The following is a 27136-nucleotide window of genomic DNA, read 5'->3' on the forward strand; positions in this document are numbered from 1 at the left end:
GAGTTCTTGTGACTCCTCATTTCTGAGAGTCTGTGATGTTTCCTTTGGGAGCTGCTCGACCATGGAAGAATGAGTCCTTTTCTCTCCCATTTGCTATAGACAGGTGTGAATGGCCCTTTCCACGCCAGTGGTTCAACAGCCTGACACAGCCTGGCATGCTCAAAATTAAAGCCCAGCATGGTTTGGCTGCACCAAATGATGGAGCAGAGGGCACAGAGCATGGCAAGGCTCTAACATCAAACACTAAGTTAAATAATGGCTGAAGGAGCAGCTCTGGCTTGCCAGAGTTTGGGATTTGCACTCCCCTCTCAAGCACCAGACATAAGCCTCAACAACAGGGGAGGGATGTAGAGGGGAGGATGGGAAATACCTCACCTGATGAAAGCTGGGAGGCAAGCCTTGCACAGCAGAAGCAGTTTTCTCCTTTCCAAGAGCTGGCCTCTTCTTCCTCCTTTAGCCCAACACAGGGAATGGGAAAGGAGGAGAGGAAACCTTCTCTGGGTGAGAAGGGAATTCCTTATGGAATATATAACTCAGAGACTTCCAGTACCTTGTTTCAGCAAACAGGCTGTAGTTAAGGACAGTAATCCCATTAACAAAGGCTACCTCAACATGTTACTATGGAATTCAAAATAAAAATATATGCCTGAAAAGGTACAGACAGAACATAAAAATCACCTCACCTGAAAACTCAAGAGATACAGTGCAACAAATAAATATATTTATTCTTAATTTTTTTTCTTTTTTTTTTAACAACAGCAGCAGAATAATTGCAAATAGGGGTTTTTTTGCCAAGTATGTATTTTGCTTATTGATTTTTGCATCCAGGGTGATCTACAGCTACAGCTTAGTTTTGTATTTCTTTTTCAATCAGGTTCCTTCTAGGATAGATAGAGTGACTAAGTATTCAGAGCTACTAGAAACTTATTAGGTGTGTAACACAGTGAACTACTTCACAGTCATAAACATAATCCCTAAAGCAAACACACAGGAAGACTGTTTTGTTCATAGCTGAGTGGAGAAGAAGACTCTTTTTTTCTTTTCAGCATCTTGCTGTTTCAGTCAAAGTAGATTGTGTTCTCCACTTTTACCCTTTCAAAAAAAAAGCAGTTATAAAAATTACTTAATAAAAACATACTCTCATATTTCAACAGTTTTTATGCCAGTTTCTCAATGACTATTCTAGAAAAGTCAGCTTGTTCAACCTAATATAAGAAGAAGATCAAGTATGGAAAATCAAGAGTAAGAAAACCTCACAGTAAAAATAAGTGTGTCTGTAGCATGTAGTGGTTAGTTGTAAAGAAGTGAACAAAAGAAAAAGCCTCCCTAGAAGTTGTAGAGCTACATAGCTACTACCTTTTTATAGCAGGTGCATTTTCTACCACAGCTTAGATTTTTATTAACTTTATATTTTTTAAAATAACTTAAAATAATAATGAGTTTGCCTGCCAGCAGCCAACTCAAAAACACATTGGAAAAAGACAAAAAACCCAGCCACCATTACAGTGGTTGGGAGAAATTCTCCTCAGCAGCCAATTTTTGTGTCCAGTCCTTTCCCTTCTTAGCAATCCCAAACTTTTGGGATATATTCAGCTTATTAGGAATGAGAGCTCTTCAATGCAGACTTGGGTTTCACTGAAAGGAATTGTGAACATTTCCCCTCTGTAGCCTCCTGTGAGTCCTTCCAGCAGCTCTGCAGAGTCCTTGTAGCAGCAAGCTGCAGCAAAAGGAAAGGAAAGAATATTCCATCCAGGTGTGAAATGATTCATAGGCAGCATCTGAGATCTTCAAAGGATTCTCAATCAATACTTCAGCCTGAATGCCAGATGAGTGGGCTGTGATTTTATCTCATCTGTCAGATGGGAGAAGCTGCCTGTTTGTTCTTGAATTAACTTCTTTCATCTTTGCTGCCACAATATTGCAACTGACTGCACATCTTTCATCATTCTGAGTGCCACTCAGTGCACAGAAAAGTAAACCAAGCCATGGCCCTTGGCAATCCATGTAACACAGCAACAGCAGACGGGGTGTGCTCTAGACTCTGCCCAGAAGCGCTGACCTGAAAGGCAGAGGGAAATGCAAATGGGTAAAGCAACCATTAGAACAATGTAAATCTTCTCAGACAGAGTGACTGTGATAAGGAAGCTGTGAAACTGAGATTCCAGTTGCTGGTTTTCACCTTGTCACCCTGTGGAATGTCTGTGCCCTGATGTGAGTAACTCTCTTCTTGTCTCCTCCTCAAAATGAGTGGAATAAATCAGATGGAATTGTTACATCCCCAGCCTCAATGGTTCATATATCCTTCCACAATTAGTAAAATCAAAGAGCTGCTGAGGCTGCATTCTAATAGAAGAAACACCAAAAATATGACTTTGCTGAATATTTTTCCCCAGCCTGAACTCTAAATTGTTAAATGGCTTCATTAATACATTTGCCCCAGAGTGATCTTTAGGCAAACCTCAGCCCTGTCTGAAAGGCTGGTGCAGAAAGGGATGCAGAAGCTGTGAAAACATCAGTGGCATCCAGAGTGCTCTGTATAGTACTTGTGAGGAAGTAGGGATTTCTTGGAGTTTAGAAAGCACTTTCTTTCTTGACTAAGTAACACAAGGCATTAAAATGTAAAATTACTTATTCTAATTTCCATTTCCTAAGGGAAAGAAGGACTGAGAGGGTTTAAGACTGATTGTTCTATTTTTTCCAAGAGTCTAAGAGATTGGAAGGGGGGGGGGGGGGCATTTACAACCATGCTGTACCCCATCTGTTGAAACATGTAACACTCCATTTGGTTTTAACTGCTTGATGCTTGCTCTGTATCCCATTCTATTTATTTATTGATCTGGGTAACCTCTGACACAAACCTTAGTGTCTTCCATCTGTCCTTTTCAATGTGGTTCTCAGGACCTTCACTTTCATAGGAAGCCAAGTAAAGTGCTGCAATCAGAAGCAAATACATTATGTTAGGCCTACTGGCATTTTAAAATTTGTTCTCCCTGCAAAGCAGTCTGAGTTAAATGAAGCAGGCATGTATTATCCATCCCTCAGTTTAGGGCTTCAGAATCCCATTAGGAAGTATAGCATTGCTTATAACTGCACCCAGACAATGCTAACAAACTGTGCATGAGAACAAAGACTACCCTGAGGGGGGAAAAAACCAACCAGCGGAAACTCAAAAGCACGAAGAGAAGAAAGCACTCAAGAGAAAATAAACTGAGCCCAGGGACATGGTGCTTTGTAAGCAGCCAGTGAAGTCCCTATTTTCTTCCTTAAGCAGCACCCTTTAGTGCACAGTATCCTGAAAGTCCACATAAATACATTTCATGTGACATTTACAGGGACCACATCACATTAGTTCATTCTATTTCAGAACCAATGTTGATCCTCATGTGCACATAAAAGAAAAATCTTATCTTCTCTGTCATTTGTAAGGGAGGAACATTTTTCACTTGCCAGACAAGAGATGTCCTCAGGACAGTCTCTCCTTATTGTGAGGAAGCCACAAATTAACACAGAAAGAGTTTAAGCAGTAGCCAGTGACACCATCCCTGCAGAAGCCCAGAGCTCCTTACCATCATCACTGAAGACTGGGACAGAGAGCAAGTACTGCAGAATCTTCCAATCCCTTTCAAAAGGACACTCCACTTGCTTCCATGTCATAAATTCACTGACCTGTTTTGCCAATTCCCAGAACTTCTGTGAGAATACAAAGCAGAAGAGGTTGCTATACATTGAACAGCACTGCTTACCCTGAATATTTTTTTTAAAAAGAGGGAGAGATCTTGGTTTGGAGACCAAGGCTTCGATTGTCCTTGGCTTTTAAGATAGAATTGAACACGATCTGACTCAACATCTCAGCTTCTAACTTGTGTGTTCCTGTTTCAATCTATGGTAACTTCCCACTCCTTCACCTTGTTAAAATTGCTGTTGTGAATACAAATATAGTAGATCATGAAGTACACTTAATTTTTTTCTTTCAAGGAGCTGGTACCACTCCTTATGCCCAAATTGTAACTTCATTGATGCTTATGCTTTTTGTTTTGCAATTAAATACATAGTGATTTTCACATCAGATGCTTAATACTGACATTTCAAAATCCAGATGTTTCCTGTCAGTTAGCAAATATGAAATGCTCTATTTTCTTGCTGGAAATGTATGCCAAAAATAAACACTCCCCATGTAGTGTGCTGATGCCATTATTTGATAAGCTCTTTCAATTAAAGTTTAACATGCCACAAGTGCAGGTGGATTCCTTGAGCAAAAGGGCATTGCACAGCCTAGTTTTAGATCCTTTAGGCTAATTCAGGCCTATGACTACAACTGAAATGTACTGTACTTTTGTGTGGATGACCCAGCCTTCTTGAAAACTGAAAATACCAGGAAATAAATCATTGGGTAACTCCCCCTGTGTCAGATAACAAGCATGAAATCAGAGGCAGAGAAACTACTGGAAGACAAGAGAGTCAAAACTCCCTCGCTGCTGCTCTATCACATATTTCTTCAGAGAAAATCTGGGACTCACATGCATGAAAATGCTGCCTATATATCTTGATAAAGGAAGAATTTGCTTTTTATGTGAGGAATTAAAAGATAAAGCCCTAAAATACTAATTTGAATGTCACCATCATATTTTCTGGAAAAATCTCTTTGCCCAGGATTCTTCTCCTGGGAAGCTGAGAAGCCTCAGAGAAAAATGAAAACAATAAATATCTGATTTGCTTCTCCTGTGTTTTGCTGCTTTGGAATGAGGTTTTGAGATTGTTTGCCAACAGGTGGTTGTTTCACTGGTTTCATGTGAATTGTTTTGACTTAATGACCAATCACAGTCAGGCTGTGTCGAGACTCTGGAAGGAGTCAAGAGCTTTTCATTATTATCTTTTAGCCTTCTATAAGTATCCTTTCTATTCTTTAATATAGTTTAGTGTAGTATTTTTAATATAATATAATATAATATAATATAATATAATATAATATAATATAATATCAAATTAGCCTTCTAAGAACATGGAGTCAGATTCATCATTTCCTCCCTTCGATGGGGGACTCTAAAAATACCACATTTAAACATTTTGTCATTAACTATAAAAACCTGTGAATTGAAATAACCATGAATTGAAATGTTGAGACGAATCTGAGTACGGGGAAGAAGTTCTGACTTTTCTTCCCCCCACTAAAAAAACTGGGAATATTGAAAGTTTCTATAAACACTCCATCTTTGATAAAACTGCTTTTTTCTGACTACCTCCCAGCTCCCTTGAGAAGTAACAGATATACTCAAATTCCAGTCTATGTTTGCTCTCCCAGAACCCAGAGGAAATTGGACAGTGATCTGCTTTAGTTTTCTGTTAAAGGGGCTGAGCCTGCACTAAAACCCCACTCAGTGCTCCCCTTACCTCAAAATTGACGTGGCCATTGGGAAGGCGATTGGCACAACCCTCATTGAGGAAGTAAATATCTTTGATCAAGAGGCTGAAGAAAGGTATCACGATCTAGGGAGAGAGCAGCATTATTGTCAGTCTGGTCCTGAATCAAGACACAATGGTCTACAGAGAAAAATTAAAGGAAGTCAGGTGACCCAAAAGATAAGCACAATTACACAAGGACTAAGGATTGTACATCTTTACACAAAAGCTGTGCATTCACTACATTTTAAAATACAAGTCTCTCCATGAAGTCCTCCATTTCTATGTCATGTCCTTCTTGTTTTCATTTTTTCCTTCTTCCTTGCAGATTCCAGATGATAAATGGTCAGAGGGACCTACTTGCATGTAATTCCTGCAGGATATCTCATAGTGTAGCTCTTGACAGGACTTGCTTGGTAAACAAAGGGGAGAGGCACATTGAAGCACGGCAGGGAATGCTGGGGTAGCAGCACAAATGGCTTGACCTACAATTCCCTGAAATCATGCAAGTCATGGAGCCTTGGTACTGATTGGCTTAAAATTAAGCATTTCATGCCAAATGAACAAAGTATTTTCTTTGGAGAATGCTGGAGAATTTTACTTTCTTAAAATGGTTCTCTTTTAATTTTCATCCTATGGAAGTTTTCACAGCTACACATTCTTGTTACAACTGGGGATAAAACAAATACCACTTATTATTTCCGTGGAACACTTCACTGCACCATATTTCAATATCTCTAAGTTCTTTCTTTGAAGTCTTAAAACTGACTTTTCTCTGAAAAGAAGTAAGCCTCTTACATTTAGACTTCTGGTACTTTGAATGATATGTGAACAGATCCTGAGGACTCAGAAACACATTGCATGTTTAACAACAGTATAGATCAGCAGACTGCAGGTGGATTTACTTCATCTGCCTGGTAGTTTATTCCATGAACTCTAAGACCATGTTTATTCAACACAACATGAAGTCCTAATATCATAAGGAGTTGATGAGCAACTGCTTCCAAGTGGGGAGCAGCTGGGAAGCTATTTGCTTCCTTTCCACAAGAACTACCACTGAGATTCTGCATCTAAAGACTATACACAGGAAGGGAACGCCACAGCTCTGTCTAGATTTGAGGTTTAGAATACCTTTTATGAATAAGTTTTAAAGCCTTTCCACCTTAAGCCATGAATTACTGGAAGTTTAGCACAAGCAGCAGCTTTAAGAACAAATTACTAGCAACCTCATGTCAGTCCTTAGCCTTTCTGTTTGTGGTATGGGTTTGTGAGATAGAGGTGTCTGTCAAACAGAAAGGAGCTGAGGGCAATGTACTTCTTTCACTTTAATCAAAGTGATCATTTAATGTTTGGACTTTCAGCCAGCACCAAACTGATCTGGCAGCTTTTTATAAATAAGCCCACCAGGGGCAGAGTCGCTGAGAATGAGAATTCCAGGAATAAGGTTTACTATGCAACTTAACAAGCAGATTTCCCTTTTGCCCACTGCCAATTCATTTGCAAACACACCTTCTCCCTGTTGCTGTGAGCTGTCAGGGACCTCTGAGTCGCTCCACGCAGAGCAGTTCGGTAATTGTAAAAATTGCTGGAAGGGTCCATCTGATGCTGCAAGGCATGAAAAGATGCAAATAATGAGGTACACACAATCCTTTTTCAACTGAGCAACTCTTAAATAGGAAAAGGTCTTTTGAACAGCCCCACAAATGCAGCTTTGTAGAGGACTGTGGAATCGCTTTTGTTTGATGAGAAGAGAACCTTATTTTAAAAAATGTCTATTCAGCACAACAAGGGATCCAATACATTCTCTTGGATAAATCACAACCTCATATAGTGCTGCACCTGCATGATCTTTGACAAAGGTCAGCTGGACAATATCCATTAAGAGCACAAATAAACTAAATTAAATGTCATAATGAAGCCAAATCACATTTTTGAGCAGTTAAAAGTAACATGGTATTAACAGCCTCCTGTCCAAATATTAGCCAAACTTACCTCAAGAATATCAAATTTGGCTGTCTTCACTTTTGCCCAGGTTTTCTTTAATCGAGACACTGGACTCATGTTCATGCCAGCTTGATATAAAAGAAAGAGATTTTTGGAGTATTTAAAAGAAAAAATCTTTCAGGTAGCTTGGACCAGTAAGTATTTATAAAGCAAAGAATATATTACCAATAACAAGTATTTTCAATGGAGCTACTCAAGAAATCAGAGTCATTGTTTCCTTCAAATTCCAAAATAACCTTGGAAACAAAATCTTCATCTCTTACAGAATGAAAGCTCCAAAAAGTTGCTATGACATTATTTAATGTGGATTTGATAAAACATGTATATACACCAGGAAAATTCAAATGAGTGTTCTGAACACCATCTCTTACATAATTCATTGAAAACTATGCTTAACTATGAAGCTGTCATATTTCAAATGAAAGAAAAAATATTCCCAGTATTTTCCTACCAGATATAAAGAGGTGTGGAATTTTTAAACTACTAGGATGTGACAGAAATGATGGAAGACGTTTCAGTTCTCCATATTAGAGGGAAAGTTACTATTCCAATTAAGCACTGAAGTTGGTTTAAAAAATTGGGGATTGAGGTCTCTGAAGAGTTGCAAAGAAAACTTTGGTTTATACCAACTTTATACTACACACATAGCACTACAGCAGTGTTGAGTAACTTCATGCTGCTGACCAAGCTCAGCAGTAGTCTTCTGTGAGAAGCACTCTGCTTCCTTTATCCAGATGTAAACAGGGATAAAACAATATCTCAGTACACATACTTACAAATAATAGCCATTAAGGAGTTGAAGTTGCCAATGTTAAAACATTCCCGTGCCACATCGATGAAATATTCTATCACTCTTGCTCTGTGCTTCTTCTTCACAGGCTGCAAGAGATGCATTTGTAGGGTTATGCTCAGCAGGAAACAGCACTTGGACACATCCCCAAGGAAATAAGACCCCTGTTAAAAGTCTTTTCCATATGTAGCACAGCTTCACACTATCCTTTACGTGTAGAAGAAGTTACACTATTGTGTTCAAAAGCATTCAGGATGGCAAGGACAAACCAGATCCCTGGCAGGCAGAGAGCAAGGACAACAGGCAAAGAGACTGCCAAGAAGAAGGATATGAAGAGCAGCAGAGCAGAGCAGAGGGTCAGCCAGAGGAGAGAATGTACCTCAATTCACAAGGGCCTCCCAGAGAAGAGAACAGCAGGCCAGACGCACTCACGTACCAAGAAGGGCTAACCCAGAATAAATCATCACTGTCACACGAACAAGGCTGAGGCACCAGTATAATGCTAAAAACACTGCACTTATTTCCTCTTCAGACTTGCTCTGACTGCATCCAAATGTCAACAATTACAGAACCAAGTGAATGGAAAGTCCAAAAGGCACCAAACTAAAAAAGGCTTCACAGTTTTGGATAACTAAACAAAACCTTTCAGCACAAAGAGTCCTTGCTCACCATACAGATTTCTGTTGCAACCAAGTAACTGAGCCTGTTAAACCACTCCACATAGGCTTCAAGATTCCGAGTCTTCTTTCGGTCTCCGTAGCAGCTCTACAGACAGAAATAAAATAGCAACTTTTAGCACCATTTTTATCTTTTCCCTGGGAGACCTTTTGGCTTTCTGCCTTTCCATTCCCAAACATTGTCAAGTAACCAGGAATAACTCAAATTAGCCAAAGTGACAAAAAACCTTAGAGGGAAAGCAGCAGTGGTAATATTCAAGCATGTGTAACTTCCTTCTGAGCTGCTGGCCCACTAAAACACTCCAGCAGGCACGTGGAATACTTTAAGTCCTACTGGGATGCTTTAAGGACCTAAGACAGACTTATGCAAACAATCAGGGATAAATATCTGTATAAAGCTCCCTTGAATATGCACACTGTTTCAGTCCTTACTTCTGTCCCTCTGATAGAGTAGATAAAACATTAGGCCCTCTGCAAGTACAGCAGGAAAACAGATGTCAGGCACATTATGTTTGGCTGTTGATGATAAATGGACATACTGCATCCTAACTTTGGGAGATCAGCTCTACCATTTTGATGGGATTATCCCTTTCCTGAGCAGTGCTATGCTGTATCACCTTGCAATCATTCCCACACCACATCTCAGGGCTGCCTAAAAAGGGATAGACAGCAGTTTCAGCGATCTCTATCTGAAAAAACAATTATAGAGACCATCTGACTGAACATCAAATTGTAAACTTGCATCATTCTATTCTGTTTGTCAGTTTAAGGATAATTCAAGTTTTAATGGACTGACTCTGTCACAGTTTATTTACAGAGGTTAAGTCATCTTGAAAAACATAAAAAAATTAAGTCATTTTGAAAACAGCACTCAAACAGATGACAACTCCATCGTGGCTGGTTAAAAACACTGCATATTTGCCCTCTATCTCACATAGACCTAGAGCCCTCTGTGGTCTTTTTGTTATGTCTATTTGCTCTACCTGAAAATTCCCCCATGTGCCACTTGTCTGCAAAGAGTTCACTTTACTAAAAAGGAAGAACAGATCTTGAAAATGAGTAATGCAGAAGGCAAAGTTAAACTCAGCTTCTTCCAGCTGTTGGCCACATAAATGGCCTGGGGAAAACACTCACAGATTAAGTTCTCCCTTAGCTTAAGTCAGAAAACCCAGGAAATGTGTTCATTTAAGTCAATTTGTTGGCCGAGTTCTCGAGCTTCAGGAGTTGTACTCCAGAAAGAAAAAAAACATTAACAAAATATTTAACTAAAGGTTGTTTTCTACTGGTCCTCAGGTCCTCATTTATTGCTGGATCTAACTTCTAGCTCATGGTGCACCTGATGGCAAATGATGCATTTCAGAGCTGCTCCAGATCTGCTCCCATTACCTTGTCATTATTCAAAGGATCCTTTTGCACAAACGCCTGGATAAATTCTTCTGGTCCAATATAATTGAGTCTCTCCTAAACAAAGCACAGAAGCAGCCAGGTCATATCCCCTGTCAACCTGCACTTCAAAAAGAGGGGAGGGACGAAGTCATCCCCGGGAGTGTAACAACTCACGAGCTCTATGTGTGTCAGCTGCTGAGCTAACACATAGGGATCATTGCAGACTGTGATTATGTCCCTCTGCACGGATTGGGGCTTGGTTTTCAGGAGTGTGAGGCGATCTGTGGACGTGGTGGCATCGATTTTGGCCAGCACCTCCTCGTACTGGGTCACCGCGGCCAGCTTCCGGAGCAGGGTCTGGAGGAGCTGCTGCACGCTCTTCCTGTACACCTGTTAAACATCAAACTGTCAGAAAACACTTCCAAAATGTGAGAATACAGCACTAAAGCCTGCACAACACCACAACAGATGGATGCTGATACCTATTGTCAAGATAAGCTCTATTATGTGAATTTGTAATATTAGCATCTCATCAGACTAAAAGGAATCCAGCTGAGGGTTTAAGCAGTGATTGTCTCACAGGCTCAATATTGACCCAGTCAGCTCAAAGAAAAGATGTGTTCAATCCACTCCCTGAAAAGTACCAACCACCACTGGAGGAAATACAAGAAATGAAAATACTCCATCTTCTGCTTAAAACCACAGAAAAAACCATGTGGCCATTCAGTGATAAACAAAGGGCCTGCTTCTCTCTGCAGCAAATCATGACCAGGTTCACCAAAGTCAGAGCTCAAACTTGCAGTGAATCTGAGGAAAAGGAGAAGATAATAAAACCATCTCTCTCTTCCTTTGCCTTTGCAGGCCTTTCCATGCAGTGATTTAAGTTACCAGGAGGGGCAATTTAAAGTAGGAGCAGAACTCAACTCTTAAGTAGATAGATCTGTGTAACCAAAGGGGTTACTTTTCCAGATTCCTCATATCATCCTAAAGCCATTAAACCAAAACCTAACTGGCTTCAAAAAGGATCATCCAAAAACTATTGTCTGCACACTATAGTATGATCAGTCCAAGGCAGCAATATTTCCTTTATTCTGATGAATTTCCTTTTCTCCAAAGATTTTTCCAAATAAGTTGTTTTAAAGGAGCAACATGTTACTGTGGTGAGAGGTTTTGGTTGTACTTTTACTACCAGCTCTTAAAAGAACTGGAGTACAATAATTCAGGAAGTGAAATAAGAAGCTATAAGTAGAACTGTAGTGAACAGGAGTAGGAAACTGCTTCTTTTGTAATGACTTAAGGTAATGACTCACAAAAATCCAAGTGATCTGTAGAAAGGCAAGGTCAAGGAAATTGCCATTTACTGTTCCAAGCAGTTCACAATAAAACAAGTCAATTTATTGCAGTGCTTGGTTTAACTTTGTCTTTTTAAAGGAAACATCAAAGTCAAAAAACCCTCAAAGCTACCGCTAGAAAGGATTTATAGTTCTCTCAGTAAGATTGCTCCCTTTGCACGGTTTCTAGCAGCTTTGTACATCTGCCTTTCCCTGCAGTAGACGATTTCACTGTTTAAATAAACTGTCTGTAGTGCCAGAAACTTCATTGCAAACAACCCTTCCCTCTACTCATTTCATTCTTCCATGCACCAACTCAACTTCCTCCAGGCTAAGCAGCTCTTTTTCTTTGTGCCAGTGAGTATTTCTCAAGTGGGTGTGAGCCCTCAATCGCAACTACTTTGCCTGGAACTGAATTCAATTTCCTACCTTGCTATGAAGAGTATCTGGAAACAAAGCAACCTGGCACCCCTGGAGTGAGGGCACACCTCTTGCCCCTTCCCAGCCCAGAGCTCCCTGGAGCTACCTTGCAACTTTCAGCTTGCACATCAAATTGTGTCTCTTTTTCATTTGTATTTCATACCACATCTCACTCTTTTGTCCCATCTTCTGTCCCTCCCCACTTTGACAACATCAAAATGTATTTCAGCTTCCAAGTTCAGTTTAGGTTTGTTCTTTTCCATGCTTGTGTACAGCCTCTCAAGGCCCTTCCAGGCCTTTGGCAGCACTCTCAGCTTCTCTGAGGCCAGCTTACCTCCATGCCTGTTAAAGTGCTGTTTGCTGCCTCATCCACACCATTACTTAAAAGCTTATATAAGGAACACTGGTCCCTGAGGAACACTGGAAACACAATGCCATTTAGCAATTGCTACTTGTGTTTATAGTTCTTCCAAATGCCACTCCAGTGTCTTTTGCAATCGCAGTATTATGCCAGCTACACAGGATTTACTGACTGAAACCTTGTTAATTTCCCTTCCACTAAGTAAATATAACTCTTGGCTTTTGGCCGAGTTTATTTCAGTACTTAAAAGACAAGCATCAGTTAAGTGTCAAAATATTTCATAATACTCATGTGGAACTTCCATCTGAAAAGTGGGATTTTGAGATTTCCTTGTGTGCTCCATCCACAGGAAGGAATAGGAGACTTCTCTGAGTTGATACGTTAAGCTCAAGACAATTCTTCCTGGTCCATTCCTCTTTTGGAAATTTCTCCCCAAACCTGCTCTAACTTTTCCATTGACCTACAGGTCAAAGGCCCAATTCCAACACACCTTACTCAAGAAATGATCAACACTGATAGGGATTGCTCAGCTATTGTCCTAGCTAGCTTCTCCCAAGTAAAATGATAAATACTAACCTACCAAATTGTGCCTGTCTGCACAAAATGGGATTATGTTATGGGCTTAGAGGTGGAGAGAACCTTGCCCATGCTTTGGAGAAGATCTGCTTATGCTGTGTAGTTTCATCCTAGGCTTAGGTACCAGACAGAACTTTTTGCCTACCAGCACCTTGGTAATAAGTTTTCCTAAGCACCCAGAGCCACACCATGTTATTAACAGCAATATCAAGCAGTAATAGCAATGCCTTTTTATCCAGTAACTTTGTGTGCAGACAACTTACCTCATCCCCACTGGCTATTCTTTGTGCCAGCTCCTTTAAGTTCCTCATCATTCTTTCATCTCGGAAATCGTAAGGAAAAGTCTCTGTCCACTCAGTCAACAACTGTAGGATTTTTGGTGCAATTTTCTGGGTCCAGTTCTATTTGGAAACAGTAGTGAAGAATGTTACATGTAACACCAATGCAGGAAATATCCAGCTTAAAGGAAACAGAATTCTGCTCTGCAGGATACTGTGGAGCATAAGGGTATGAATGTCAGGTACATTTTAATCTTAACTTCATTCAGCATTAGATTATAGGCCAGAGCCAATGGCCATGGAAGCCAATAAAGAGACTCCATTGGTTTAGCTGACTGGAAATTAGGCCTCAGGTGGGTGGAAATGACTCCCCTCATTATCAGGAGTGCTTCAGTGCAAGGCATTGATTAGTGTTTCCCTAAGTTATGACTAACCCTCAACAAAGAAAGTGGCAGATTGCAGTTGTTCCACAACCTATGCACGCACTGCACCTTATAGGGAGAAACCTGTGTACAGACAGAGAAGGGCTGGTGAGGAGATGTGGTGGTCAGAGGCTGCCTTGGGCATAGTGACCACAAAATGATTTTTGATTCTTGGTGAAGTAAGGACGGGGGTCAACAAAACCTCTGCCTTGGACTTTCAGAGGGCAGATTTTGGTCTGTTCAGGACCCTGTTTCACAGATTCTCTTGGTAAAACAAACAATGCAGTAGAAGCAGCAGCCCTCATGGAGGACAGGCTGAGCAGTATGGAAATTCCCCATGAATCTCACTGAATAAAGGATCAAATTCTAATTGCTTGTGTCAGGTTTTCAGTCTGTTCTGTCCCACTGAGGGCCCTCTTGAATGGGAGCATTTTGGTTTGGGCAGGGCCTGGGAAGTCCCTGCGAGTGTGGGATCTCACCTTGTCCAGGCCAGGCTCACTGAGCCTCTGCTGCTCAGTGCACAGGTGGCAGACCTTGGCCATGAGCTCGTACGGGTGCATGAAGAGGCGGGAGCTGAGCAGGAAGGTGAAGATGTACGTCCTCTGTGAGCAAGAGGAAGACAGAGAAAAGCATAAATTACCAGGATTTTTATATTTTCTTGAAATGCCTTCCTGAAAAATCTGCTCTTTGTACTTTACTATCTGCAGAAGAAAACTCTACATGTGGCTGTGCCAAAAGCAATTACTACAGAGGTAAGCATTTAATTTAATGCTTATCATTTGGTCCAGAACCAGTATTATAAGTTGTGCTCGAGCCAAGTTATGAAAGATTAAACCAAAACAAGGCAGGGCAAAGGTGGTTTAGCTCTCCTATTGCACACAGCCTTATTGCAAGCTTGTTACCTGAAATTACTGAGAACAAAATTTCAACTCATCTTCTCTTGCTCTACAGTAAACCTTTATCTCCTGGGTGAAAGCAGAGGGAACTACACAGCTTATTTTTACAGAATAAAAATCAGTAACTGATTCTGAGGTTACAAGAAGAGGCTTCTTATTTTGCTTTGATTTTCCATGAGTCATGATTCAAACCCATTGTGAGATGGATATTCAGAATATCCATTCCATTTTCCACTTTCCCAGTAGTTAAGTATCCATGGCACCCACTCTAGACTCTACAACGTTCTTGCTCTAGAAACTTGGAATAAATCATCCTGTTTGACCAACCAGTATCTAAATTGCTACATATTTGAAGTTTACTAAGCATTAAGCGCTAGCTTAGGTAATGTGCTGCTGTTAATTCTGACCCAAGTTAAAAAAGATCCTGTCTTGGAAACATGAACAGATCTCTGACAATAACAGAAGCTGAATATAAGCAGAGTTATGTCTTCAGCAGAAGCATGTTTACAAGTAAAGCTGCAGTTTCATCATCCACCAGTTCTCCCCAGCTGCCCTTTCCTGCCACCTTTTGGCACCATTCTTTTTTATCACCTTTTCTAAGAATTACAGAAAGTGTTTCAATGTGTGGATGTGCCTGCACAGGTCAAAAATTCTCAGCTGACAAACCTCCTGTTGTCACATCCAGCCTCTGCTGATCCTAAATAGTGTGGTACTAGTTCAACATTTTGGTTGCTTATTGCAAGTACACGTTGACCTCAGATGAACAATGGGAAATATGCACTAAAACCACTTGGTTTTGCAATAAATACTTTCATTCTGTCACAATGGTGGTCATGCCTTTCTCTTCAGCTTGCCTGGCAGCATTTTTGAGGGTCAATGGTACACACAGTCCATCAGGCAATAAGCCAGTCTAGGTGTGTGCTTTATAAATGAGTCACCAGGGTTGCTCACCTTACAACGGGAGTAATAAAGCTTTGGACTTCCTAGGCTGGGTGAGTTATTGCAGGATGCACTCAGGTAAAGCACATGTTACCACTGCTGGTCAGCCACCTGAACCCCTTCCTCAGCCATGGATGTGACAATCTGCTCTTGCAGCACATGTTTCCCTTTAGGAGACACATCAGGCCTGGCCACACAGTTAACTTACATCGGGATAGTAATCCACATTGGGTACCAGGTGCTGGATCAGAGCTTCCAGAGACCCCGACAGGAGATTGTTGTCATGGTAATAGAGCCCTCCACAGTTGTCTTCTTTAGCCTGATACAGGTTCCTGTTGTAGCTGCTGCTGTCAAACATGGCTGCAAAGGGAGGTGTCTGTGGCATCTTGCCCTGAGGAGACACACAAGAGAGATAAGGGATAATTCAGGGAAGGTACTACGTAAGGGGTTTTCTATCTCCCAGAGATAATACAGCACTAGAAAAAAAACAACTCAGTTTCACACCATGGGTTATTTGCACACAGTAAAGATGGCACTGTTTTCAAGCCTGTGCAGACTCCTCAGGAAAGGGCCACACAGGCTTTCACCACTGCCTGTCACAATTGCCAGGTGCTTCTTTCATATCTTGCTGTTTCTTTATTAAATGACAGATAAGATGTCCAGCATAAGAGTTAGAAGGAAGTACAAAAATCCTAACAGGCTTTGGGAACTCAGACTTTCTATAAAGCTTTTGGGGATGTGGCATAAAGTTCACTTTGGTCAAATCCTGAAAGTAGCTCCCTAAGAGCAGCACTCTGAAAAGGAAGCAGGCTCAGGCTGTCCCAGGCTGACACACCCCCCCAGTGCCAGTGCAGAAGGAGAGAGACTGAAGCGAAGCCCTGGAAAGGTTATGTGACAGGACAGTCTCCTTTATGCAACACGACAGCCATGTAACTGCAATCCCAAACCTCCCATTTCCCAACTCCACCCTGGTAAATTGGTGCTTGGTTTTCCCAATAACACTGTGACAGGTGTGACCCAGGCTAAAGCCTGATGCTTCAGTGCATCTGCCTCCACCTACCCTCTGAGTGGCTCTACAGAAATTTGGAAAAACTTGCCTGGGCATAGTTGCTTACCACTGTTCACCAATGATATAAAAGATGAGACCAGATTCAGAGTTTTGTTAAACCTTCTCCCCAGATTCTGTGAAAATGTGAAAAAAATCCAGCCCTGTTTTTTCCCAGCTTTAGGAAAAATAAAGCAATTACTCATCAGTCTGCATCTCAGTGCCTGTGGAATCAAAATGTCTTTCCAAGGAAAAGATCAGTCAGTGCTGCAGGCTGTTTAGTCACTCAGAGCAGTGGGTGGGCAGCAAGGGGACCATGATCACTCAGGAGCTCTTCTGGTAATGCAATATCTGAAAAGGCCAAAAGATAAAATCTCTCTGATTGCTTGAGTGTTGAGTTATAAACTCCTTCCTTCTCCTTCCTTCCCTGCTTTCTGGGAGTAGCAGTTCTTGTCAGTTTAAGGAACTTAGGTTTTATAGGCTCGATGGGAAGCTAAGTTTGTGCCCAGTTTTAACCCCAAACATGCCGGTTTTAACTCTTCTGCAGCAGTTACTTGTGGGAACCTAGGAAATTCTTCTGGCTGCCGTGGAGGGCTTGAGCCCCTGCCCAGGGGGCTCAGAGACCTTGGCACAGAGCCCAAGACCCCTGTGCTTTTGATTTAGCCCTTGGAAAAACACAATTACCAACCTTTATATGAAGAATTACAAGCCACGACAGTTTAAGTAGAATAATAGTGAATTTATCACAGGGTGAAAAATAGATTTTTTTAGGGTTTTTAGAATGGGGGTTCAGGAGGCAAGATGGAGGAATCTGGGCATGTCCAGCCTTCCTCCTTCTTCTTCTTGGCCTCCATCTTCTGCTGTGATGTTGGCACTTTTAGATTGGTTTAGAGTAGAAGCTCACTGTCTAACATAGATGATAGGCATTGGAAAGTAATTGTAAATATTGTACATGTAGTTTTTAGTATAAAAAGGTAACACTGCCCCAGAGGCAGGCAGAGTGCCACCGACTGTCTTGCTGAGCGGACCTTGACAGGCCAGGAGAAAGAATTTTATAAATAAGAAACAATAAGCAACCTTGAGAATGAGAACTGAAGAGTTCTGACTCCTTCTTCGACCTCTGGGCTGGGAAAAGAGACTTTTTAACGTATCTTGGGGTCACTCTGATCAGCTAGAGAACCCGAGAGTTACTGGGTGCTGATGGGCATTCAGGGAGAGACAGATAAAGTGCAAAAGGGGACGGCACTCTGTTTCCAACCCTACCCACAAATTCAAGGCAAGGGAGATCAAACTGAGAACACAATATCCACAGGCTGCTGTGCTCATGTGTCGACATGTGCATGAGAAAAGCACTAATGCCTCTGAGCCATCATTGTAAGAGCAGATGCTGTTTCTTTTCTCTTCATTGTATCAAATCCTATTCGGGAAAGGGTTCTTTAAAGCCACAGGCCCCAGTGAACACCAGCCTGTGAAGGCACCCCATTTTGAGAACAACTAGTGATGTGACAGCCTGGAGATAAATAGAGTGCTGCCATCTGTGTGCTCCCCAGCCCACAATAAAGCACTTTTCAGAGTGAGCTCGGTGCAGATGAGAAGCTATTAAGTTATTAGCCAGATTCCTTAGCTCGGACCTGGAGTACCACACAGACTTGCTGCTGCTGCTGGCAGTGTGTCCAGACAATGGAGACATTCAAACCAGCACAAGCCTGAGTGGTTCAGTAAATAAGCAGCAAAAGAAAGCCAAAAACAAAGGCAGAGAAGGACAGTGGAGAGAGCCTCCTGGCCTACAGGACCTGTGCTAATTCCACCTTGAGAGGTGCCAAAAGATATCTGCATCAAAATGGGAAAGACTGAAAAGTCTCAGTGCCTGAAAAGTGACATCAGACACTCTATGCAGCTGTTCAACCAGTGTTTCAATTCCATTCAGCCCAATGAACGGGGAGAAGAACAAAGTAAATACACATGCCACAGTGTAAAGTGCAGGACTGAACTGAACTGGGTTCCTGTACAAGGGAGTTCAAGTTACTGGGCAGGTGAGGTGCAAGCCTACCATGGCCATGCTGTGCAGCAATAAAGCATCCTGATGCATAAAGACTCCTGGTCTTTCAGGTTCTTTGCAAGGCTAACCCAGTTTAAGGAACAAAACTTTACTGAGGAGCTGACAGGAACCTTCTGCAGCGTTTCCTAGGTTTTCATATCGTGCATGTAAAGCCACAGACTTGAACCAACTCCAAAATATTTTTCAGCCCAGTGACACTGAAAGATGTCCTGTTTGCACCAAAATTCAGATTTTTTTTCAGCTACTGTAGCATGGTTATTCAGTCAAAATGCAAGTGGTAGTGAACAGTGTGTAAACACTGCAACCCACTAAACATTTGCAGCACTGTGGCTCCACGGTATTACTCCACAGGGAAGTGAGAAAGGCTAGTCTGAATCTGCAAAACAACTTGACATCAATATTAGCACTTGTAAAAAACCAAGGTGAGTAGTTGTTCCAACCCAGATCTCGTACTAACCAAACCAGCCTGATTCAGGGTGAGACTGGAATCTGCAGGGAATTTAGCCAGACTAGCCAGCAATTAGTTTTGATTTCATGCAGTCCTCAAACACAAATCAGGCAGGTTGAAGACAGTCTCCTAGGGCCTCATCAACAGGAAAGAAAAAATCATCAGGCCATTAATTTGTAACCATGAAATAAAATTCTCAAAAGTCTGTCCCAAAGGGCACATATTGTCTCACTTGTTTGCTATCTATTTCTGGAAGCTGCTTGACAGAGAGGGTTCAGTCCTGCTTCAGTGAGACACCAAGGTTTGGTGATGCTCTGTGTGATCAGAACTGGGTTTCACTTGGAAGTGAGCAGGACACAGGACATGTTCCCCACGCGATGAAAAGGGCTGATAGCAAAGTGTGACAGAGATAAATATAGCATAGCCAAGGGGGTGATTCATACAACACATGTGCTTTTCCAGCATGACTCCTTTATTATCTTGACTTTGACTCCTCTTCTGTATTTTATTTGGAGGTGGAGACACAAAGCAGCATGCTTAATTCTAATTAGAAGCTTCTTTAGCTAAAGCTTCAGCCGAACCCTGCCTTCAGAATAACTTGAGTGGAACTGAAATTTGGTTGCAGAGCAGATAATGGTCCACAAATCCATGGCATATAGAGCAGAGGTATCTTGGAACCTAAAAATATTGTTGACAAAGCACAGCAGGGCAAGATCTGACAAGCGGGAATTGGGGAAAAAGACAAGAAATATTATTCCAATGAAAAATGTTCTGGGAGTTAAAAACTGGAACTTTTTAACTGGGCTTTGGAAACACTTGGCTAGCAATCACATGGAAACCCATTTATCTCTTCTCTCTTTATTTTTTCTTCCCCAAGAATGAAAAGTGTGGGATTTTTTCATTTTGCTTTGTTTTGTTGGTTTTTTTATTAAAGATCTGACTTGAATAAAGAGCAATGAAATAATTTCCTGGCTTTACCAGTGATGCTCTCCTGTGACAGAGAGAAGTCAAAAACTCTGCACTGTGGAAAGAGGAATATAACATTTATTTTCTGCATTTAGTATCATTATGGAGAACAGGAGACCTGGAGCACTGGGGTCCATGTTCTGCCTGTGAGTGGCCTCTGACAAGAAAGAAGCCCCAACCTTCCCAGTAACAGCACTGTAAATAGGGAGTGAGAGCCAAAGACGATGTACTCAAACCCCCACCATCTCCTGCAGGAGCCAAGTTTCAGTTTGGCAAAACTAAAGGAATCAGACGTGGCTTCCAAGGCTGCCAAGTGCTTTTCCAAACCTTTATGTAAAAAAAAAAAAAAAAAAAAAAAAAAAATCTGCTTTCTACTACAAACAGTGGAAAGTTGCATCAGTTTGCTTTAATTTATATTGAAGAGCTCAGGCTGCACATCAGATTCATAAAACAAACCAAATAATATGGACAGCTGGTGTCCTTCATAGAAGCACCCACTGAGAAGTTCAGTAGTAGCCATAAAAGTCTTTAAGGCCACTGCCAAACATTTTCAGCTCCTCTGTTAGGTACAGTTTTCTCCCACACTATATCTCTCAGGCAGAGGAATGGTCTGAGTCCCAAGGCACACCTCCCCTTAAAAGATGCAAAGTTCAGAAACCCAATTACATCCCCTCAGAGCTGTCCCCTATACAATCTGAAACTCTTAACCACATTTAACAGGTGATTACCATCCACCATTGTTATTAAGGATGCCATCATAAAACTGAGGTATGGCAAAACAAAAGACTGACTTCATGCAGGAGCTGAGCTCCAGAGAGGGCCCTCATTATCCCTGCTCTTTCTTTTGTTAGCAATAAGCCTACAGAAGCCCTTACTGGTCCTTAGCTTTCTTAACCTCCTCCCTAACCTCCTGTACAATTTCCCCATATTCCTCTGTCATGGTTTGATGCTGGCGCAATGCCAGTACCCCCATGAAAATACATTCTCCCTGGTGTCTGCTGTGAGATGTGACCAGGAATAAGCAAAGCAGGCCCCCACTTAGAAATAAAGAAAAGAAAACTTTATAAACTAAACTACAACTCTAATCACCAAGAAACACACAGGGAAAACGAAAACCTTCCAAAAACATTTCCTCCTCCCCCCACCAAATTTCCAATACATCTATCCCCCAAATTTCAACTCTCAGTCCATCACCACCCTTCAGACAATCACTTCTCAGTTCATCAAGAGGAGAGGAGTCCTTCTTGTGCCATGGGCTTCCCCTGGAAACACCCTTGAAACCTCGTGTGTTTCCATGTCACTCGTGGCACTGCCCGGAGATCATCTGCCATTGTAACATCTTCCTTCCATGTCCAGTGCTCTCACCACTGCACATGGACCAGAGCTGCTTCCAGGGTTGTCCTTTTAAGGATGCTTTGTCCTCTTCCAAAAAGAGCACAGTCTCACCTTTGGGACACCTGTCCCCCCCAAATTTCACCCCCTGGGGCCGAGGGGTCTCAACACTGAACCCTCTTGGCTCTGAGCCATTGCCTCCCCCTGGATGCAGTCTCTGTGTCACAGGAAACATGGTTCTGTCCATGGCTATAACAAGAAGAGTCCAGCTAAGGCATCTGCTCTGGATGCAGTCTCTGTGTCACAAGGAACATGGTTCTGTCCATGGCTATAACAAGAAGAGTCCAGCTAAGGCATCTGCTCTGGATGCAGTCTCTGTGTCACAAGGAACGTGGTTCTGTCCATGGCTATAACAAGAAGAGTCCAGCTAAGGCCACTCCATCATCTCTTCCCGCCTAAGATTCTTCTCTATTCTTCCGACATCTTTCACTTGCCTTCATCACACTTGCCCATTTCTTCTTCCATTTCATCTCTATCTCTCTTCTAGGAAAGGCTAATGTTCTGCACAGTTTTCATTGTCCAGAAAAGGGTTAAAAGCTCGGGCTCTGCCCGCCCAGAGCTCCCACAGCGGCCAAACACCTTCGCGGCCAAACACCTTCTCGCTGCGCCTCACCCCTTGTTCTCCTTCTCAGCCATGCTGCCGGCACATGTTACCAAGTTTCAACGTAGCAGTCACAGGCACAGGCTGTACTCTGTCTCTCTCTCTCTCTCTCTCCTGGGGGGCTTCCCGGTGCCTCCTGGTACTTCTCCCACCCTTCCATCCTCGGGGGCCTCTTCACCTCCCCTCTCTGTCCAAGGCCCGGCCTACCTCACCCGGCCACATGGCTGCCCCTCCCCGGCCCAGCAGCAGCAGCTGGACGGGAGAGATCCGAACTCTTTCCTCACCGGAACCCGAGAGAGCTTCCCCCGGGAGTGCTCTGCTTTTAACCCCTGTGTTCTCAGAGGCATATCCATTGTCCCCAGTGCCCACACCAGGGCCAATATTAAAACCTGAACACCTATTGGTGACCACAGCATATCCCAGAAAACCTACTTCCTCTCAAACCACGACATCCTCCAGACTTACACCCCCTCCATGTCTCCCCAGCCTGTCTTCCATGAAAAGCCAGGAACCATCCATTCCAATGCTCCAGCCACAGGAGCCACCCCACCACTGATGCCAGTGATTTCACACCCATGCAGGCATGTGCATGTCTCTAATTCTCCTTGTTTGTTCCCCATGCCTTGTGTGTTTGTGTAGAGGTATCTGAGCCAGGCCCTGGATAAAGCTGACTGGAGCAGCTGGAATCCTTTTGCAGAGCTCAGGGCATCCACCCAGGCTGCCCAAAACAAAAGCATACCTGACACAGGGGCCACCCATGGCATTCCACACAGCTCTTCCTGGTGTGTGCGCTTCACTCACAAAGCCTTTTTTGGTTTTTTTTAGCACTGAAAGGTAAAGGGAAATTTTACAGCTCAAGCTACTGAGAAGATAAGAAACCTGAAAAACTCCCAGATAGGTGTTTCATGTGTCTTACTTGCAGAAATTAAGATCACAGAACTATCCCAGCTCAAGCCTTCTTGCTTCCAACCTTTGTGATGAATTTGCCATACAGTTCTCAGAACGTGACTTCAGCACCAACCCTGAGTTATAGTTCCTTCCTAGAACTACTTATTAAGTATAACTTTTAAGGCAGAGTACAGAATATTTTTTCATACTCACATAGGAGATGAAAAGGAGAGTGGTACTGGCTTTTTCCAGACTGAAATCAAGAGGAAAATTACGAACCTCTCATAAGGAATCCAGCCCAGAGGAAGAAGACCAAAACTATCCATGCTGGACAATGTCATAACAATAGAAAATACACCTTGCACAGTTGCTGGTGGGGCAAGAAAAGACCTGAGGTGCATGTAAGAAACCTGATTCAGCCTTAAAGCACTCTTTTGTTTTCACTAAAACAGCAGAGTATGAACAATTTTGTAAAGTTTTCCAAAAATCACCCAGGCAACAATAAGCTGTAAAGGAAAATGAAAAATGCCAGTAAGCAAAGAATAAAACAGGAACTGAATTTCAAGTAGGGGCATTTTCCTCCTGAATGTGCATTTTTCTTGGGTCTATAAATAGACCCAGCTGATGATTTGGGAAGGTCAGATGCAGCACTGCTGACTGATCACTCACGTATGAGAACTTTGGCACAGTAATTAAGTGAATCCTGAATGACTCGAAATTAAAGTCCTTGGATACTGAACAGCAAAGCAAACATTTGTAGGTTTACTTGGGAGCATTAGGAACATTGTGGGGCATTTAAGAATGGCTTGAATTTCTCCAAATCTGCAAGCATAGAAAAAGGGAAGGAAACAAACAAGTTCCTCTTTGTTGCTGATGTGCTGTAAATCCATGTCCCCTTCTTAAGCCCCACAACTCAGCTCCCCTTCTATCCTTCCCCTCTTCTTCAGTGGGGCAGGAAGAGAGAGAGAGTGTAATGATGCTGAAAGTGGCTGTGACAGCATTGCTGCAGTGCCAGAGGAGCACATGCAGGCAGACTGCATCACGGCAAAAATCCCAGCTGCAGGAAAATTACTCAGTCCAGGGTGAGGACAGGACATGTGTTCCTCCCAAACAAAACACATGATACACTTTGTCCGTGTTGCTGCACACAAAAAAGCAACAGCCTTGAAACACAAGACACTAAAAGGATGCCACACCTATAACATAATTTCTTAAAGCACTTGTCTCTTACCATGACCACAATGCTGCTGAGATTTCTGTCTGTAGGTTAAAAAACTGAATAGACCACAATTATTTAAAAAGATATAAAGCATGCTCCATTAGTGACTGATTAATCTTTTTGTTAAGTTCATTTTAAGTTTTTTTTAATTTTATAGGTAATCTGGATGCTGTTCTTTTATCATTTGAATGCAAAATAAGGCTTTCCCCATATACATGTGGGGATTTTGTACCTTGTACATCTTTTTGCTAATCCTAGTTTTAGAAAAGAAGTTTAAAACATGAATAAACAGGGTAAGGATATAATATAAAGTGACATGATGAATTAGCACAGCAGTAATTAAATGTCAGAAAGCACAAGAGATTCTATAAAAGTTCAGTCCGTTGCATTCTCCATAGTGACTCTGTAAAACTTGAGGGATTTACATAATGAATGAAAAGGAAAAAGATGCACAAGAGTCTTAGGCCAGCCAAAAGATGCAATGACACACCTCCCATGTTAAAATACAGACAACACATATAGCTACTCTTTTCTACCAAAATTTCTGAGCTGACAGCTGGACTGAAAGCAAGAATGCTACTAAAACCTTCCAGTTCTTTACCTTACTGAAGCAGGGTGGGGATTTTAGAAGCAAAGCATTCCCCTTATTGGACCCAGTGAAGCACAGAACAGTTTTGCCATTTGTTCTTAAATATTACAGCCATAAAACACTAAAATCTCACCTCTCTACTCAGCAAGCTGCAGACTGGTTTGTCAGGGCTGCCATCCACCAGCAGGATGCAGAAGAGCTCCAGAGCCTGGAGGAGTTCACCAGCCTGGCTCCCCCACTGCAGAGGGGCAGCTGGGATGCTGCTCCTCACTCAGCTGATGGGCAGCTGCAGTTCTGAGGTCAGGAGTTTGAAGGCAAGTGAACAGCAGTGATGTTTTATTCCAAAACATCACACTGTAAAACCAGTGATTCAGCAGCTGATTCACGGTGGCTGAGATGTCCAGGAATGGGGTGTGGGGTGGGGTGGACAGATGGGGCCTGTGATGCCACCATGCTATGCTACCCCACTAGTGAATCAGAACTCTGACATGGGTCCTGTAGCTCTGTATCTACACAGTTCTGCACTCTACATTCTTTCTGTAGCACACTTTGTGCCTCCTGCATACTTCAAACTGACAAAACTGAAATCTGATGTTTTCAACAAAAATGGGAGCAGTTTCCCCTACACTACCACCAGAAGAGAATCACTGTGGTATTAGACTTTCACTAACCTTGGGGAGTGTGATCCATTCCATGTGGCAGGGATGTGAACCCTGGGATGTGACAGGAATGTAATCCTAACCCACCCTAGGTGATCCAAGCCAGAAGATCCACCTTCTCTATTGGCATGGGCAGTAGTTAAGCACGGTTCTGGACCATTTCAGAGGGATAACCAGCTTCATCAAGAGCTGTTCACATATCCATCCACAGAAAACAGAATTATTATGGCATTATTTCACTGCTTAGACCTGGCACCTGGTAGTTTGGATCTGCTTCTGACTCTGCTACAAGCTCCTCACGTGGCTTTAGTCAGTTTCTCATTACTGCATTCCTCTGCTTGACAGTACAAAGAGGGATAAGTATGGGGTTATTTCCTTTCATTAAGCACTAAGATCTTTTTTCAAAAGGTGTACAGAAGGTGTATCTTATATTACTGCCAGGAGCATGGTACTAGCCTTAAGCATGAAGCTCTCTTGACATGGTTCCTTCTTCAACCTCATCAAAGCAAGGTATCTTCTGAATCCCAAAACTGTTGCTCTTTGCAGACGCCCATGCTTGGCCTTTTGGTGCTTCCTACAGTACACTTCAAAAGAAAACACCTTTCCCTTTTGTAATCATAATAGGCAGCCAAGTTATAATTTACAACAGCAAGCTGCTGTAGTGTTAAATAACAGTACTAAATTTCATTTAACTGTTTCTACCTAAAACCTCATTGCCAGATGTCTCTGCCATTTAGATGATGCAGAAAAATTGCTGGTTTTAGGGCAAACAATTAATATGATCTTTTTTCCCCAGTCACTGAGTGCTTATGTTTCCATGAGCAGTACAGAATTTTTACTGACACTTCAATATACAGCAGGTTGAAAGCAGTATATTCACAGTTTCTGCAACAGAAATACTTGAGTTAAAGTATTAACTGATCACCCCACCATCACCACAACAACAACAAAAATACACTTTCCAATGTCTAGATTGAAGATAAAAATGGATGGTTGCACTTTGTCAGCTAAGAGAGGAAGTATAGCTCCATATCTGCACCAGCTACACTTGCCTCTCACCCATTTATATCTGGGCTGGGTATCAGCCAGTGGCTTCTGGCACAGAGCTGGGTCTGAGGCACAGAGGACTTGGAAACAGTCGTCTGCAATCAGCTTGACTGAATCCTTGGGAAATCAAAGAGAAGCATCTTATAGCCAAAGTGATGAAAAGATCTTTTCCCCCGGTCTGGGCAAGGCCATAGCAGCCTGGTTTGTGTCAGCCTTTGAGACCAGCAGCAGTTCCCGTGCCCGACTCAGGGTGGACCCCTGGGATTTGCAATCGATGGCCAAACGCTCCTTGCCCTGAAACAATTACAGCTATTAAGTCACCACCCAGTAGGTATGATATTGAGCAAATGGACACCACGCTGGGCTGTGAAAAGATCATTACAAACGTGGCCTAACAGCGTCTGAATCCCTGCAGGATGTTTAAGGGAGGATCAACTCTAGTCCTGATGGACAAGTACTGTCAGTTCAGCACGCTACATTCATGCAGAAAGCACCTGGCCTTGTATCAATGAGAGCAATTACCTCAGAGAATACCCCACTCCCCAGTCTGACTCAAGCTTATTTATCCTCTGTCTTACTCCTCACGAATCTGAAGGTCTCACAGCTCCCAGGCTCCTCTCTGCAGGTATGTTACCTGGCATTTCTGGCCCTATTTCCAGGTGTGACCAGAAGCAGGCAGAGTGCCTGACCCCATGGGAGGGGCAGGTGACCTGGGCAACATTTTATTCCGGGGAGAAGATGCATTT

The 27136-nt window shown here is 42.4% G+C and overlaps 1 protein-coding gene across 1 annotated transcript in view; it reads right to left on the reverse strand.

Annotated features, from left to right (window-relative positions):
• Positions 1–699: 699 nt before the first annotated feature.
• The window catches only part of RASGEF1B (RasGEF domain family member 1B), a 28880-nt gene continuing 2443 nt past the window's right edge, over positions 700–27136 (reverse strand). The window contains exons 2-14 of the mRNA XM_071431582.1: positions 15686–15868; positions 14122–14244; positions 13206–13343; positions 10429–10644; positions 10255–10329; positions 8861–8956; positions 8178–8280; positions 7390–7469; positions 6907–7002; positions 5389–5484; positions 3567–3690; positions 2859–2931; positions 700–2059 (exon numbers count right to left, since the gene is read on the reverse strand). Of these exons, the coding sequence (XP_071287683.1) occupies positions 2035–2059; positions 2859–2931; positions 3567–3690; positions 5389–5484; positions 6907–7002; positions 7390–7469; positions 8178–8280; positions 8861–8956; positions 10255–10329; positions 10429–10644; positions 13206–13343; positions 14122–14244; positions 15686–15862 (1422 nt within the window). The 5' untranslated portion in view covers positions 15863–15868 and the 3' untranslated portion in view covers positions 700–2034. The remainder of the gene's footprint in view (positions 2060–2858; positions 2932–3566; positions 3691–5388; positions 5485–6906; positions 7003–7389; positions 7470–8177; positions 8281–8860; positions 8957–10254; positions 10330–10428; positions 10645–13205; positions 13344–14121; positions 14245–15685; positions 15869–27136) is intronic.

Source organism: Agelaius tricolor, unplaced genomic scaffold (genome assembly GCF_023055355.1).
Source record: "Agelaius tricolor isolate 1412-34295 unplaced genomic scaffold, bAgeTri1.0.p SCAF_8, whole genome shotgun sequence".
Taxonomy (NCBI): domain Eukaryota; kingdom Metazoa; phylum Chordata; class Aves; order Passeriformes; family Icteridae; genus Agelaius; species Agelaius tricolor.